This window comes from Molossus molossus, unplaced genomic scaffold (assembly GCF_014108415.1).
Source record: "Molossus molossus isolate mMolMol1 unplaced genomic scaffold, mMolMol1.p scaffold_m16_p_17, whole genome shotgun sequence".
NCBI classification, from domain to species: Eukaryota; Metazoa; Chordata; class Mammalia; order Chiroptera; family Molossidae; genus Molossus; species Molossus molossus.
Window position 1 is genome coordinate 67,887,232 of NW_023425352.1, and position 17,078 is coordinate 67,904,309.

Consider the following 17,078-nt stretch of genomic DNA (forward strand, 5'->3'; position numbering starts at 1 on the left):
CAATTTCAAATATTTGCGTTTCTTAAAACAGTGATTCTCATTTATTGATGTTAGGGTAAGTTTTTATTTGATTTTAATGATTTCGTTTTAAAAGGTGGTCTGCTATTGAAAAAAAAAAATTAAATCACTGAGATAGGGTAATAATTGTGGAGCCAAAAATGCGAAAATAGACGATTGCTTGGTTTTGAGGTAAAATTGATAGGACACGGTGAATTCTTAAGGATTAGATGGTAAGGGAAAAAGAGGCATGATAATGCCTGTAAAATTAAGAAAAGACTTGGTTACTGAGAATATGTTAAATAGTGAAAATTTGGAGAAAAGGTCAGTTGGGAGGTAAGTGATATTGTGACTTTTCCTTCCTTTACACTGTCCACAAAGAAACCCAAAGTATCCTATACCATCATTATTTAATTTCTGTAATTATTATTTATTTGTGAGATATCCAGTGACCCATGAATTTCAAAAATATTAAAATACTTTTATTTTATTACAAAAGCAGTGCAGAATCATTGAAAAATAAATGCAACTATTATATGAAAGTATATAATTCAGGAAACCTAAATCTCTTAGTTCTATTTTAAGAGTTTAACCTTTTTTTCTAGATTCTTTTTCCTGAATATGGTAATATATGTGTATATTAAATAGTTATTAAGTAAATATTTCTTAGTTACATTACTAAGATGCCAGATATTAATAGTTACAGAATTTGAAGTAATAAAGTAAAGCTGATATTTAGCATTAGAAATGTAAGGCAATCTGAAATTTCATGGACATGACACTCAGTGCTTGATTATCTATAAATACATAGATTATCTATAAATACACACACACACATACATGCAAACATGCACACAGATGCACATACATAAGACACATGCATGCACACACACAAGCATATTCAAAAACATATTCTCATATATGTGTTCCCTGTGTAGAAGCTGGACTGGTACCTGTTCTGTCACCTCAGATTACATGGAACATCTTTACAAAATCACCTTTGGGGCCTCCATCTGGAGGTGAAAATATTTTCAGCATGATTGATGACTCAGCCACTTTTGATTCGTGACTATTCTTTCCTCCTTGGAATATTCTCATCCTTTGGCTTCAGTGACACCGTATAATCCTAGTTTTCTTCCTACCTCCTTAGCTACTTCCTATGTTCCTTTAGCTGTTCTCTTTGTATCCATTCCTCAAGATTTATTCATAGGTCCTCTTTACTTCTCATTCTCAGGGTGTTTGGGTTTTAATGTTCACCTATATAGGTGACCTACAAATTTATTTCTCTTGAGTTGCAGACTTTTTATGAAGCCCCCCCCCCCCCTTTTTTTAAATCCTCATCTGACGACATGCTTAGAGAGAGGAGGGGGGGGAGCATCGATTAGTTGCCTTCTGTATATGCCCCACCTGGGGATCGGACCCACAATCCAGATATGTGCCCTGACTGGGAATTGAACTGGCAACCTTTCAGTGCATAGGACCTTGCTCAACCAACGGAGCCACTCCAGTGAGTCATGAAGCTGCCTATTTTATGGCCTTTTTTTTTTTTTTTTTAAGAAGCTGTTCCCCTTTTGAGGAACAATTTTTCTTTTCCTGTTAGCTTCTTTTTATCCTTCTGAGTTGAGTTCAGTTCAGTTGCCGCTTCCTCAAGAAGCCTTTTCTACACATACAAACACACAAACATTAAGCTAAAATTATCTAGATTTTCTTAACACCACGAACCTCTCATTTATAGCATATTACAATTGAAATTTTATATTTATTTATGTGATTATTTGATTATCTTCAGTGAAGCACTGATTTATGTTACAACCTGGATGAACCTTGAAAACAATATGGTGAGTAGAAGAAGCTAGACACAAAAGGCCACATACTGGATTATTCTATTTATACGAAATGTTCGGAATGGGCAAAGTGTAAAAGTTTGTGTTTTAAAATATCTCTTTCCTCAAACATTTATTGAATTCTTATTATAAATGTGTGTATATGTATATAAATACATATAAATAAATGTGTACATTTATATATATATTTACTATACATTTAAAAACACACCTGCCATGCTCGTTAGTAAATGTTCAGAATACAAAGTTAATGTGGTTATTATTCTCTAGTAGTTTAGAGTCTAGCTGGGGAAGGAAGGACCAGTGTGTTCTAGTATGATACTGATCTAATAACATAAGGGAATAAACTACCTACCTTTAAAAAGTTTCTGAAGACTTTTTAGAGGAAATGAAAATGGAGCTGAGTGTTAAAGGTAAGAATAGGTGTTTAACCCCAGATAGTGTTTGGGTTAGAGAAGATGTTAAAAACTAGAAACATCATTTGGAATCAGAGTTTAGGTAGAGAGGAGCCATTATAAATTAGAATCCTGGGAATACTTGAAAAAGATAATGTCATTCCCAAGTGAGCATGAGATGTTAAAGGGGAATGAAAGTTCTGGGAACAGTTGGAGTTAGGGAAAGAGATAGAAGGCTGTTGGCAGAAATACAGGCAAGGAATAATGAGGATCAGGGGCCTAGATGGGATGGAGATAGAATCCTCAGGATGTGGTGACTAGGAAATTGATTAAATGGAGGTAAGGAGTGAAAACACCTGAAGATGTCTTGCCTAGGAGCTGGTATGTATTTCATAGCATTTGCTTTGGCTACTTTATTTGAATTGTTTTGTAAACAGTACACCAAGTTTTTATGCAATTACAGTTTTCTTGTTAATCTCTATTTCAGGTAGATCTTTTGCGAGCAGGAGAAGTTCCTAAACCGTTTCCAACACATTTTAAGGATTTGTGGGACAATAAGCATGTAAAGATGCCTTGTTCAGAACAAAACTTGTATCCTGTGGAAGATGAGGTAAAAACAAAACTGATGTTCTTTAAGTCTCTAATAGTTTAGTACGTTTGACTCCTGCTTCTATGTTTCAAAAAAAACCTTAAGAGTAGTTTCCTCATTTGTTTTTTTTTCCTCAAAGAATGGTGAGCGAACTGCAGGGAGCAGGTGGGAGCTCATTCAGACTGCACTTCTCAACAAATTCACACGACCCCAAAACCTGAAGGTATTTATTTTTGCTATTCTTGACTCTTACATGGAGTTTATAGAGATAGGCCCTGTGTCTCCTCCCTCAAAGACATTTTTTGATCTTGCATGGACTCAGGTAACAACATTATTTATATGCAGTGTGCTTGCTTTCTGAAGAACTCTATTTAGAGACATTCTTTTTTTTTTTAATCCTCACCTGAGGACATTTTTTCGTTTTTTGTTCAGATAGAGTGGGAGGAAGAGAGAGAGAGAGAAACATTGACGTGAAAGGGACACTTCGAGTGGCTGCCACCCGCACAACCCAACCATGGCCAGGGACAAACTGCAACCAAGGTACGTGCCCTTAGCGGGAACTGAACCCGGTCTCTCTGGACCGCAGGCCAATGTTCTAACCGCTGAGCCAAACCGGTCAGGGCTATTTAGCGACATTCTTGATTTCCATTTCATTACTAAGAAATGAGTAGAAATATTAAGAGTTGTAAATGACTTGCCTGGAGCCACAGAGAATAATTTGGAGAACCAGGAATTAGACCTCTGTTTCTTGATTCCCCATCCAATTTCCTTCTATCCAAGCTTCTCTTTTATTTTTGTTTTAGAATCATCATGTTTCTGAAATGTCTTCATAAGTAAATGAGGAAAGAATTATGACTTCAGCAATATTTGCCCAAAGGGAAGCTGAGTTTCCTAATGATTAAAGTATACATTAAGCATTCTGTTTTTTATTGCTTTTAATATAGCTTCTAGCAGTTTAATAATTTATTAATCTAATATTTTGACAATCATTTATTTTTTTGACTTTTAAAAAATATTTCATTTAAGACCGTAAGGGCATACATTAGATTGCTTTTCTAATAGTTAAAGTGTGAGTGAATATATGTTTTTTTTGGGGTATTATGTAAACTTGGAAGTTTTTATAATTATAAACAGTAAGAGATATTTCTATACTGTGAAAATGGGTTTCATTTTTTTTGAAAGATTTAATTTGTTGTATATAGTTACTCAGGTTTTATACTGTTTTTCCATTTATACTTGCAAGTTATTCTTAAATTTCTATACCTGTCTGTAGCTCCTGTTTGTTTTTTCTCTTAACATAAAAAACATTGATATGTTGTGCCATAATGTATTTTGAAAATTTTATTTCTTAGGGACACTGTTTTTCAATCTTGTAATGTCCTTTTAAATGAAAGAAATTCTACGGGTCTGCCAGAGTTTACTTATTTTTAGTATGTTAATTACACATGTATGAACAAAAGTAAATATAAATTCTTTATACTTATAGTGTAGAGCTATGTCAATTTGATTTTTTTCCATTTGACGTATTATGAAATATCATTTGAGTCATGTTCCTTCTCACAGTGAAAACAATTTGTAGTCAGTATTTCCTTTTTACACAGAAGATTTTTATTTTTATTAACAACATATTGCAACTTTATTTGATTTTTTTCTGTTTTATTGGCTATTTGGGCTCAACCAAGGCCTTAGTAATCTATAGTCTTAACATCTTCAAGGTGTCACAGTATATAACATGAAATCTAATTAGGTGGCGTAAGATTAGTCAACTTGTCAACAGAGAGCAAACATTAACATCACAGATATAGTAGTTTCCTACTTTTATAATGATTCGATCACCCTTGTAAAGATGTTGCTGCTGTTGTGCCAGTTATTATTCAAGAAAAGTTTAGTAGTCCAGATCTAGTTAATGACAGACACCAGCTGATGCCATTTTGCAAGTTAAGTCAAAACTCGGCCTTATATTTACAATAATAAAGGTAGCAAGTGTATGAACAATTATTTTTTTCTTTTGGGTCCTTACTCCTACACTGCCACATGTACTCCCTCCCATCATCTAACATCCTAACACCCCATGGATACTCTCCAAGTAAGAGTGGTATTTAGGATTTTGCTCAATGCAGGGGAAGAGGGTAGATGGAGGATGAATGGGCAGAGTGACAAAAAGAGTGCAGAAAGGGAACATTTTAAATAAAACCTTCTCATTTTATGGAATGTTCTTCATGACACCTCTCAGGATGTAAAGAGAGCTTGATGTAAAGAAGTTCATTCTGATGGTTAAAGACTTGTGTGACAGAGTAAGGCAGTTTCTTGAACTATGCCCACCTGCTAATAGATTTTTCTAAAAGTCTGTGGGATAACCAGGGAGGAAGCATATATATCCCTTTCCAAATTGGACCCTGTGACTCCTCCCTGAAGGTAATTACATACCACTGGCTCCTGAAGCAACAGCCTCCCTGTTCGCCAGTTTGCAGTGGGCCGTTGCAGCCCCGCTTTGGAACCTGTCAGGTCTCTGGGTCTTGATGTCTGAAGAGCATTTCAGTTCACTTCCACTTCAGTAAAGGTCATTGGAGCCTGGTGGCCACAGTCAGAGCTCAATCCTTTGATAACAACAGTCAGTCTCAGTTTAATGGCCTTCTTGCTGATTCCAGGATCATGGCAGATGTTCACCACATCTGTCACTTTCTTTTTTTTTTTTTTAATTTTTTTATCCTCACTCAAGAACATTTTTCTATATTTTGTTCAGATGTAGTGGGAGGAAGAGAGAGAGAAACATCGATGTGAAAAGGACACATCGAGTGGTTGCCACCCACACGACCCAACCAGGGCCAGGGACAAACTGCAACTGAGGTACGTGCCCTTAGCGGGAACTGAACCCAGGTCTCTCCGGACCACAGGCTAACGCTCTAACTGCTGAGCCAAACCGGCCAGGGCACATCTGTCACATTCTTAAAGGACTTGGGAGCCTCTTCCATTACCAGTTTGGGTGAGGCAACACGAATAGCAGTTCCCATATCTGCCAATTTGTCTAAGACATCCTGGAAGTCTACATTACATCTAGATTTTGCTGGAGACAGTGCACAGCCCACTCCATGACAGGTTGTTCCAAAGGTCTTGGTCATGCCCTATTCAGTGCCAGTAAGAACATAACTATAGGTCCTATGGTGCCACCAATGAGCACTGGTTGTCCAGTGAGTTGGTAATCAACGGCCATGAGGGGATGGTGAGGAGGAAAAGCTCAGGTGCATCCTTTCCTGTGTACTGTGGATCCCTACCAGGGTCCGTTCCTTTCCGTTCACCACATGTTCTTCCCCATGTGAAACTCCTCATAGATCAGGTGTAAATCCAAGTCATCAGGGGTTGTGTTGAAGACCTTGTCAAAAGCCTGATGGTTAAGAAGGTCATTGAAGATTGGTTGACCAAGACATAGTTACCCGCTGTTGCCATTCCCTTCAGGTAGTCCTGACCCTCTGGAGAAACGATTTGAACACAAGCCAGCTGATGGTCACTATAATTTTGTCTCTTTTCTTAGCTTTTCCCATAGCAACAGGGTAAGAGGCTACTTGGTGGCCCAAGCCTCTGCTTCCACTGTGGATCATCACACATACTTGTCCTTTATGGTTGATATCTATCTTCTTAGCAGCATACTCATTGAAAATCTCATCTACAACCTGGATTTCTGCATAGTGATGACCTGCTCTCAGAGTCACCAACTGAGGAAGGCCTCTTTTTTTTTTTAGCCTTCACAAAGATCTTACTGGGGTCAGCTTGTAGCATTCTTCCATATTCCTTGTCTTCAGCTCAGGTGTAGCTTTCTCTTAGTGACCAGTCCACACTTGTCTTTAAGGGCTCTTCCAAGTTTTTGGCATTCATTGGGATGATACCTTTTGACCCCACCCCAACAGGAATGTGGTCAAACATAACTTGGGCAAGTTGCTGCTTTGCAGGCTGGACATCACTATCATCCAAATTGCTTCTTAGCAAGTGGGCACCACAGTTAATGTAAAATCTGACACCACCCAGGACACCACTGCTTCAGGGTCATTCATATCAAAGACTGCCATATTCCCAGTAGCAAACCCATAACCTGCGACAGGCATTCCTTAATTTCTCAAATATTAATTTTTCCAGAGCATCATTCATATAGAAGACTCCTTCAACCTGCATGTTAGGCATTAAGCCCTTTTTGATTTTCCAGAAGTATTTTTTTAAAAATTGATTTTTAGAAAGAGATGGAAGGGAGAGAGAAATATCAATGTGAGAGCAAAATATTGGTCACCTGCCTCTTACATGCCCCCTACTGGGGATCGAACCCACAACCTGGGCATGTGCTGTGAATGGGTATCAACTGGCAACCTTTTGGTGCACGGCACCATGCCAAACCAACTAAGCCGCACTGGCCAGGGCTCTCCAGCAGTTTTTTTTTTTTTTTTTAATTCTCACCTGAGGATATTTTTGCATTTATCTTCAGATGGAGCGGGAGGGAGAGAGGAGAGAAGAGAGAGACAGAGAGAAACATCAGTGTGTGAGAGACACATTGACTGGTTACCACCCACACAACCCCTACTGGGGCCGGGGACAAACTGCAACCGAGGTATGTGCCCTTAGCGGGAACCGAACCTGGGACTCTCTGGTCCGCGGGCCGATGCTCTAACCGCTGAGTCAAACCAGCCAGGGGCTGGCTGTGCTTTGAAGAGAGCTGCCGTTGTCCCATTGCCTGAAGCACCACCTTCTGCATAGACGTTTTTAAACCACTGATTTGAACCCCAAAATAGTATGCTAAGAAACTTTAAAAAATGCTGTATAAAGAAAAAAATTTTTAATTTTATATTTACTTCTTTTCTTGTTAATCACAGTTGGATGTTGGTAGATGCAAAAATGGGATTTGTACGCAGAATATCCACTTGCAAATAAATATAGTGATCCAGATTCTTTAGCGTTTGACATCCTGTACTGCAGTGTATCTTAGGATGGCTTAATCTTTTGATCATTTTTATCTACTTAACGTACCAGCCTCCATTCCTACAGTGTGTTGTCTTTTGGCCTTAGTATTATAAAATATATATATATATATATTTATAAAACATACATATATATATTTTTTTCTTTATTGATTTTAGAGAGAGAAGAAGGTAGAGGGAGAGAGGGAGACAGAAACATCAATGAGAGAGAACATCAATTAGCTGCCTCCTGCATGCCCCCCATTGGGGATTGGGCCCACAACCTGGGCACGTGCCCTGACTGGGAATCGAACCAGCGACTTCTTGGTGCATGGGTCTGATGCTCAACCACTGAGTCACATCGGCTAGTTGGCCATTGTATTATAAAACCACAGTTTAATAATAGAAACTCACAAACACTGAAACAGGCCACCCAAGAATACTATCCAAACCCCTTCTGAGAAACACTGTCTTAGGGCCTTTTTGGCTTTAAAAACAGGAGTATTGAAGAATTTTTTTATTTCATTAAAGCTTAAACGCAGAATAGTCTTAGTGTTCTAAATTACGTTGCTCACCTTTTTAGCAATTCCTTAGTGTTGTGCCATGATTACTTTAGGAAGGATAACTAATTTGAATTTTCCTTTCTTGTTTGTTTTACAGTAGATTCAACAGAACAGAGTACTCCTTTGAGATTTTCCCTACTATTGTTTCCTTTGCTGAAAGAACACTATGACAGAGAGGCCCAGGTTTGGTTCCCGCTAGGGGCATGTACCACACACAAAAAAGAAAGAACACTATGAGAGGGTGGGGCAAAAGTAGGTTTACAGTTGTGAGTATGTGAAACAGTTTATTCTTGTATTATGATTTATTAATTATTGTATTTTCCATATGAACAACTATATACCTACTTTTGCCCCACCCTGCATATATACTTCTTTGCTGTTGTTGTGTAATTGGTGTTGATTTAAGAGAGATTAGAGATCTTAAAATTTTGAAAAAGGAGCAATGTCCTCAAAAGTTAATTTTCACAGTAATATTTCTGTAAGTGATGTGTCTGATAATTTGCAAGGAGTGGACTTTTTTGTGCTTTATTTAATTGTATTAATACAAATTTTGAACTAAAAACTCACCTAGAAGTTGATAGCTATGAATATAGAATAGCATCCAGTTTTTCTAATGATAGGAGACCTCGTGGTAGACTATTTTTGAGACTTGCAGACTGAATCATGCTAATTATAAAACCCCATTAAATAAGAGTGTAAATGCTACTTAAAGTTTTTTTTTCCCCTGCCAACTTTGAGGAATAATTTACATATAAGAAATTGCATCCTTTTAAAATCTGTAATTTGATGAGGTTTGACATTTGAATACATATGTTAAGCCCACTACAGTCAAGATAGAGAATATTCCTGTCACTGCCAAAGATTCCTTTTACCCCTTTGTAGTTGATTCTTCTTTCTGCACTGGTGCCAGGCAACTATTGGTCTGCTTTTTTACTGTGGATTAGTTTACATTTTTATATGAATGGAATTACATAGTATATAGAATAAAGATTTTTGAGATTTATCCATGTTCTTTTTTTTTGTTGTTCAGGTAGAGTGGGAGGGAGAGAGAGGAAGAGAGAGAGAGAGAAACATCGATGTGAAAGGGACACATCGAGTGGCTGCCACCCGCACGACCGACCAGGGCCGGGGACAAACTGCAACCAAGGTACATGCCCTTAGCGGGAACCGAACCTGGGTCTCTTGGGACCGCAGGCGGACGCTCTAACCGCTGAGCCAAACCGGCCAGGGCTTATCCATGTTCTTGAGTGTATCAGTTGTTTGTTCCAGTATGTGCATTGTTTGTCCATTCACCTGTTGATAGGCACAGCTATTTAATACCTAGTGTGAGATTCTGAAATTATTATAAGTGATTAGGAAAAAAAAAAATCCTTAAAATGTTCTTTTTCTTTTTCTTTTATTGTCACCCGAGGATATTTTTGCATTTATCTTCAGATAGAGAGGGGGGAAGAGAGAGAGAGAAACATTGATGTGAGAGGCCACCCACAAGACCCCAACGGGCCAGGGACAAATTGCAAACGAAGTACATGCCCTTAGCAGGAACCGAACCCAGGTCTCTCTGGTCTGCAGGCCAATGCTGTAACCGCTGAACCAAACCAGCCAGGGCAAAAATCTTATTTTTCTAATGGAAAGTCTTACATTGTGGCTGTGAGAGAAAAATAAAAGCTTCTTTTGGCAAATTACTTTATGGTTGATGCTTTGTTTTTCCCCTTTTTGAGAAAACTTGAATATCCCCTGATTCCAAGTAAATAATACATGTTTTGTTGGCTCATTTTTTGTTTTTTTTTAATCCTCACCCGAGGACATTTTTCCATTTTTTTGTTCGGATAGAGTGGGAGGGAGAGAGAGGAAGAGAGAGAAACATCGACGTGAAAGGGACACATCGAGTGGCTGCCACCTGCACGACCCAACCAGGGCCAGGGACAAACTGCAATATGCTCTTAGTGGGAACCAAACCCAGGTCTCTCTGGACCGCAGGCCAATGCTCTAACTGCTGAACCAAACTGACCTAGATAGGCGGTTGGCGATTACTTATATGGCATGAAGTATTTTTCAGGAAGCTCTTTGGCAGAGTGTTACTTTTTAAAAACTTCTTTAATGATGAAGGAATTTGGAAGATTTATAATAATAATCTAACAATATTTTCCAGGTTTACCTATGCCTTCAGTAAAAAAAAATTTGGGATGCGTATTATGAGTATGAACAGTTGTTTATAAATTCTGCACATTTATTACTTTATTAATATACACATAATAAAATATACTCAAAATAGAAAATTTTTTTTCACTTAAAATATTTTAATTAAGGTATAATTGACATTTAACACGTGTAAATTGAAGGTGTACAGTGTTGATTTGATACATTTATATATTGCACAATGTTGACCACCATACCATTGGCTGATACCTCTATCATGTCACATAATTATAGAACCACATTTTTTTGATTACTATAGCTTTGTAGTAAGTTTTGTAAAATTAATTAATTTTTGTTGTTTTTGCAGATGTTTCTCCTTTTCTCCCCCATTGACACCCTCCTCCCCATTATGCCCCCCACCCCTCACCTCACAGCATTGTTGTCTAAGTCCACTGGTTATGCTTATATGCATAACTTCTTTGGTTTATCTCTTCCCTCCCCTCCTCCCCTCTGAGGTCTGTCGGTCTGAACCCTGCTTCTATGTCTCTGGGTCTATTTTGTTCATCAGCTTGTTTTGTTCATTATATTCCACAAATAAGTGAGATCATGTGATACTTGTCTTTTCTCTGACTGGCTTATTTCACTTAGCATAATACTCTCTAGGTCCCTCCATGTCGTCTCAGAGGATAAGAGATCTTTCTTTCTTACAGCTGCATAGTATTCCATTGTGTATATGTACCACTGCTTTTTTATCCACTCATCTATTGATGGACATCTGTGCTGTTTCCATATTTTAGCAGTTGTAAATAGTGCTGCTATGCATATAGGGGTACATGTGTTCTTTCTGATTGGTGTTTCAGGCTTCTTAGGATATATTTCTAGAAGTGGGATCACTGGGTCAAATGGCAGTTCAATTTTTAATTATTTGAAGAAACGTCATATTGTTTTTCATAGTGGCTGCACCCATCTGCATTCCTACCAGCAGTATACTAGAGTCCCCTTTTCTCCACACCCTCGCCAGCACTTATTGTTGATGATTTGTTGATGGCAGCCATTCTCGCAGTTGTGAGGTGATAACTCATAGTCTTTTTAATTTGCATTTTTCTGATGATTAGTGATGTTGAGCATTTTTTCATGTTGTCTTGGCTATTTGTATGTCCTATTTGGAGAGGTGTCTGTTTAGTTCCTCTGCCCATTTTTAAATTGGATTGTTTGTCTTCCTTTTGTTGAGTTGTATGAGCACTCTATATATTTTGGAAATTAACCTTTTATTTGATACATCATTGGCAATTATGTTCTCCCATACAGTGGGTTCCCTTTCTATTTTGATGGTTGTTTCTTTTGCTGTGCAGAAGCTTTTGAGTTTGATGTAGTTTTATGTGTTCATTTTTTTCTTTCTTTCTCTTGCCCTAGGCGTTGTATCAGTGAAAATTCTGCGCATTATGTCTGAAATTTTGTTGCCTACATTTTCACCTAGGATTTTTATGGATTCATCAGTCACATTTAAGTCTTTTATCTGTTTTGAATTTATTCTTGTGTATGGTGTAAGTTGGTGGTCTAGCTTAATGTTTTTGAATGTAGCTGTCCAATTTTCCCATCACCGTTTATTAAAGAGGCTGTCTTTACTCCATTGTATTCTCTTGCCACCTTTGTCAAATATTACTTGAGCATAATGTCTTGGGTCAAGATCTGTGTTCTCTGTTCTGTTCCATTGATCTATATGCTGGTACTCATGCCAGTAGCAGGCTGTTTTGATTACAGTGGCTTTGTAGTATAACCTGATATCCAGTATTGTGATCTCTCCTACTTTGTTCTTCTTTTTCAAGATTGCTGTGGCTATTCGGAGTCTCTTTGGTTTCATATAAACTTTTGGAGTATTTGTTCAAGTTCCGTGAAATATGTTGTTGGTATTTTAATGGGGATTGCATTGAATCTATAGATTGCTTTGGGTAGTATGGATATTTTAATGATGTTAATTCTTCTAATCCATGAACAAGGTATATGCTTCTACCTTTTTGTATCTTTCTTTATTTCTTTTTTCAATGTCTCAAATAGAAATTAATAGGATGAGATAAAATGTAATTGTAGCCCTGGCCAGTGGAGCTCAATGAATAGAATGTCAGCCTGTGCACTGAAGGGTTGTGGGTTCGATTCCTAGTTAAGGGCACATAACTGTGTTTCAGGTTCCATCCCTGGCCCAGTTGGGGCGTGTTCAGGAGGCAACCAATCGATGTGTCTCTCTCACATCGATATTTCTCTCTCTCTCTCTCTCCCTCTCTTCCCCTCCCCTCCACGCCTCCCTTCCACTCTGTCTGAAAATCAATGGAAAAAATATCCTCGTGAGCCCTGGCTAGTTTGGCTCAGAGGTTAGAACGTCAGCCCTTTGACCAAAGGGTTATTATGGGTTCGATTTCTGGTCAAGGGCATATACCTGGGTTGCAGGTTTGATCCCTGGCTCCTAGCTGCGGGAGGCAGCCAATCAGTGTCTCTCTCTCTCACATTGATGTTTCTCTTTCTCTCTCTCCCCCTTTCCTAATCCCCTTCCACTCTATCTAAAAAAAATTAATGGAAAAATATCCTCAGGTGAGGTTCAAAAGAAAAAAAAACTTTAAAATAACGCCCTGGCTGATTTGGCCCAGCAGTTAATTGTGTTGGCCCGAGCACTAATGCATCTCGGGTTTGATTCCGGTCAAGGGCATGTACCCTGGTTGCGGTTTGTCCCTGGCCCTGGTCGGGTCATGCAGGAGGCAACCAGTCGATATGTCTCCCTCACATCAATATTTCTCTCTCTTCCTCCCTCCCACTTTATGATAATTGGAGAAGTATCCTCAGGTGAGGATTTATATATCTATCTATATATATTTTTTTGAGGATTAACAAAAATTTTTTTGTTATATGTATCATTATAAATAATCTTTCTGCATAACTAATGGGTTATCTTATGCATATCTCAGTCTGGTGTTAAAAAAAAACAAAATTCAACTGAGTAAATTTTAAAGATCTTAATGGCTTTATTCAATGATTCATGAATTTGGGCAGCATCTCATCCAGCAAATAGAAAGGAGCTCCAAGGAGCTGTAAAATAAAGACTTTTATTAGGAAGAAGAGAGCAGGAACAAGGAAGTTTATTAGCAAAAAGTGAATTGGTTGTTGCAAGGTCACTTTCCTTTAGGGAATGGTAAGGGTCTATCAGGCAGATTACTTCACTAGAGCCAACTAGGTGATTCCTGATTGGCTGGTTTAAAATTCTGTCTCTGGGAGAACCAAAACTATTAAGTTTTGGTTTGGTGATGTGGAGCTCAGCATAAGTGACTCCATTTTGGGCCCATCGATGTAAAAGGGACACATCGAGTGGCTGCCACCCGCACGACCAACCAGGGCCGGGGACAAACTGCAACCGAGGCACATGCCCTTAGCGGGAACCGAACCCGGGTCTCTCCGGACCGCAGGCCGACGCTCTAACCGCTGAGCCAAACCGGCCAGGGCTCTTTTTTCTTTTTTTAATGCTGATAACCAGATATAAAATACTGCCTATTCATACAGTTAAATGTTATACCGGTAGATGGTGTACTGTTTTAACTTTTTACTCTACCTAAATATGTAGTTTGTGTGAATTACTGGCGGAAGATAACTATTAATATGTAGCTTATAAAACAACTGATAATAAAGGAAAAATACCATTTTATGCTTAGGGCAAGGTCTCTCCCAAGTATTTTTTTATTATTGCCCTTTCCACCAGGGATCCTTTTTCGACATTTGTTTCTTAATTTACTGTCCTCATGAAATTTTAATACTATAAGTATACTGTATATCTGTATACATAGTGTGACCATTCCAATGGCCAGAAATCATAATATTTAATTTTTTTAAATCCCCAATGTCTAATTTTTATCTACTTCGATTATATTACCTCTGTTTAGAATATATGCTTTAGAGTTATAATGATGTTTTTCTCTGGCTACCTGACCTATCCAATCTCATATTTCTGTCTTTCTCTCTCTCTTTTTTTTTTATCCTCACCTGAGGACATTCCCCCATTTTTTGTTCAGGTAGAGTGGGAGGGAGAGAGAGGAACAGAGAGAGAGAGAGAAACATCGATGCGAAAGGGACATGTCGAGTGGCCGCCACCCGCACAACCAACCAGGGCTGGGGACAAACTGCAACCAAGGCACGTGCCCTTAGCAGGAACCAAAACTGGGTCTCTCTGGACCGCAGGCCGATGCTCTAATCTCTGAGCCAGACCGGCCAGGGCTAATCTCATATTTCTTAAATGAATGATAATTAGTATGCATTCTATTTGTTTATGGCTACTGATATGGAGCAATTAATGGTAGGGGGAAGTTTGTCCAGCATTAAGAAATTTACTGAAAGTAATTCATAAAGGAGACATGCCATTGGTAGATAATTCACTTGACTCTATCATGAGGTTTTTGTTTATGCTTTTTTCATAGGATGCTATTCTGAAATACAATGTGGCATATTCTAAGAAATGGGATTTTACAGCTTTGATTGATTTCTGGGATAAGGTAAGAGTATGCTTATTTCTTTAACTATGAAAATAATATGACAACTATAAAAATGTTCAAGAAAAATACCCATAATTCTGTCACGCTAACACAATTATCATCTTTTATTTTTGTGAAAAATATTTTCTGTTATTTTATATGCATGTTTTAGGAACTAATTCTGATTATATTTATTCTCTTTTTCTGTTATATTATTGTACCATTATCATCATTATCAATGGCTGTATATATCATGACTAGTTTTTGAGAATTTAATGATTCCCATATTCTCAGACATCTAAGTTGTATCCAGTTTATGTGTATATATACACACACATACAGTGTACACCATTTAACAAATGGGATATGTCTGAGAAATGCACCGTTAGGCAGTTTTGTTGTGTGAACATAGATGTTTTGCACTTTCACAAATCAGATAGTATAATCTACTACACACCTAGACTATATGGTGTAGCCTATTGCTCCTAGACTACAAGCCTATGCAACATGTTACTGTACAAAACAAAATAGCATGAGATTAAATCAAGTACAAGAGAAAATGATACAATCAAGAGATGTGGTAAAACGAGATATATGAGGCTGGTGGCTGCACTTACAGCACATTTTATATTTTTTATAAGTAGAAAGAGTGCACTTTAATGATAAGTATGGTATAATAAATACATAAACCAGTAATGTAGTTGTTTATTACCAAGTATTATGTATAGTACATAATTGTATGTGCTATACTTTCATATGAATGGCAGTGCAGTAGGTTCGTTTATGCCTACATCACCAAAAACACGTAATGTGTTGCTCTATACTGCGATGCCACCAGGTGATAGGAATTTTTTTGGTTCCATTATATGTGGTCTGTTGTTTACTGAAATTGTATATGTTTCTCCAAATTTGATATTGTTTCCTTAGGTGATATCCTGAAATTATATGACTAGGTCAAAGGGTACAAAATTTGGTGGCCATGGATTTATGCTATAAAATCATTTTCTGCAGGAGACTAGCAAGTTAGTATGCCATCAGCACTGGGTAAGAATACAACTCTTGGAGGAAAGGGCATCATCCATTATGAAAAAATGGCAGTGTACCTTTTTTTTAAACACTTTATTTTGAAATAATAATAGATTAATAAGAAATTATGAAGAAATGTACAGGGAGGTTCTATGTACGCTTCATTCCACCTTACCCAGTGTTGATCATTTAAGTATAATACACTATCAAAATCAGGAAATTGACATAAAAGCTTATTTAGATTTTATTCATGTAACTGCAGCTTCATATAGCCACATCTATATTCAAGATACAGAACTGTTCCATCACACAGTGCTCACTGGTATTGCCCATTGTAGCCATACCAACATGCTCTGAACTTCTGGCAACTACTAATCTGCTCTCCATCTCTGTAATTTTGTTATTTCAAAAAGGTTACAGTGTGTAACTTTTTAAAACTGCCTTTTCTCACTCAGTGTAATTCCATTAAATACACAAATAGTTTGTTCTTTTTTATTGCTGAGTAGTATTCCATAATGTAGATGTATCATAATGTTTAATCATAGACACATTTCAGGATATTTGGGTTGTTCCCAATTTTTGGCTGTTACAACAAATCTACCATGTACTGTCTAGGGTTAGGGTGTGCAGGTTTTGCATGAATAAGGTTTTATTTATTTGAGATAAATGCCCAAGAGTGTGATTGTCAGATTGTTTGAGACATTTTTTTAAGTTTTAGAAAAAACTGCCAGTATACTTTTGCTAGATTAGTAAGCCTCCAAAAGAAAGTCTTTATATACGTTCTTTAACAATTTTTAATCATTCATATATGTTTCATTTATTAATAACAGGAACTGTAAGTAATTTTTGAAATGGAAACATTTTGAATTGAAATATTTTCAATATTATATAATTTTGATGTACCTAATAGAGAATAATTAATGAACTTTGAACATATTCTATATATATATATATATATATATATATATTTTTTTTTTATCCTCACCTGAGGACCTTTTTGCATTTATCTTCAGATAGAGTGGGAGGGAGAGAGAGGGGGAAGAGAGAGAGAGAAACATCTATGTGAGAGAGACACACTGAGTGGTT

The 17,078-nt window shown here is 37.4% G+C and overlaps 1 protein-coding gene across 4 annotated transcripts in view; it reads left to right on the forward strand.

Annotated features, from left to right (window-relative positions):
• The window catches only part of PARG (poly(ADP-ribose) glycohydrolase), a 166,880-nt gene that overhangs the window by 13,761 nt on the left and 136,041 nt on the right, over positions 1-17,078 (forward strand). For all 4 annotated transcript variants that reach the window (XR_004959961.1, XM_036264636.1, XM_036264638.1 and 1 more), the window contains exons 5-7: positions 2,724-2,846; positions 2,965-3,048; positions 14,913-14,987. Coding sequence is in view for 3 of the 4 variants with exons in the window: in XM_036264636.1 (XP_036120529.1) it covers positions 2,724-2,846; positions 2,965-3,048; positions 14,913-14,987 (282 nt within the window). In the remaining variant the exon portion in view is untranslated. The remainder of the gene's footprint in view (positions 1-2,723; positions 2,847-2,964; positions 3,049-14,912; positions 14,988-17,078) is intronic.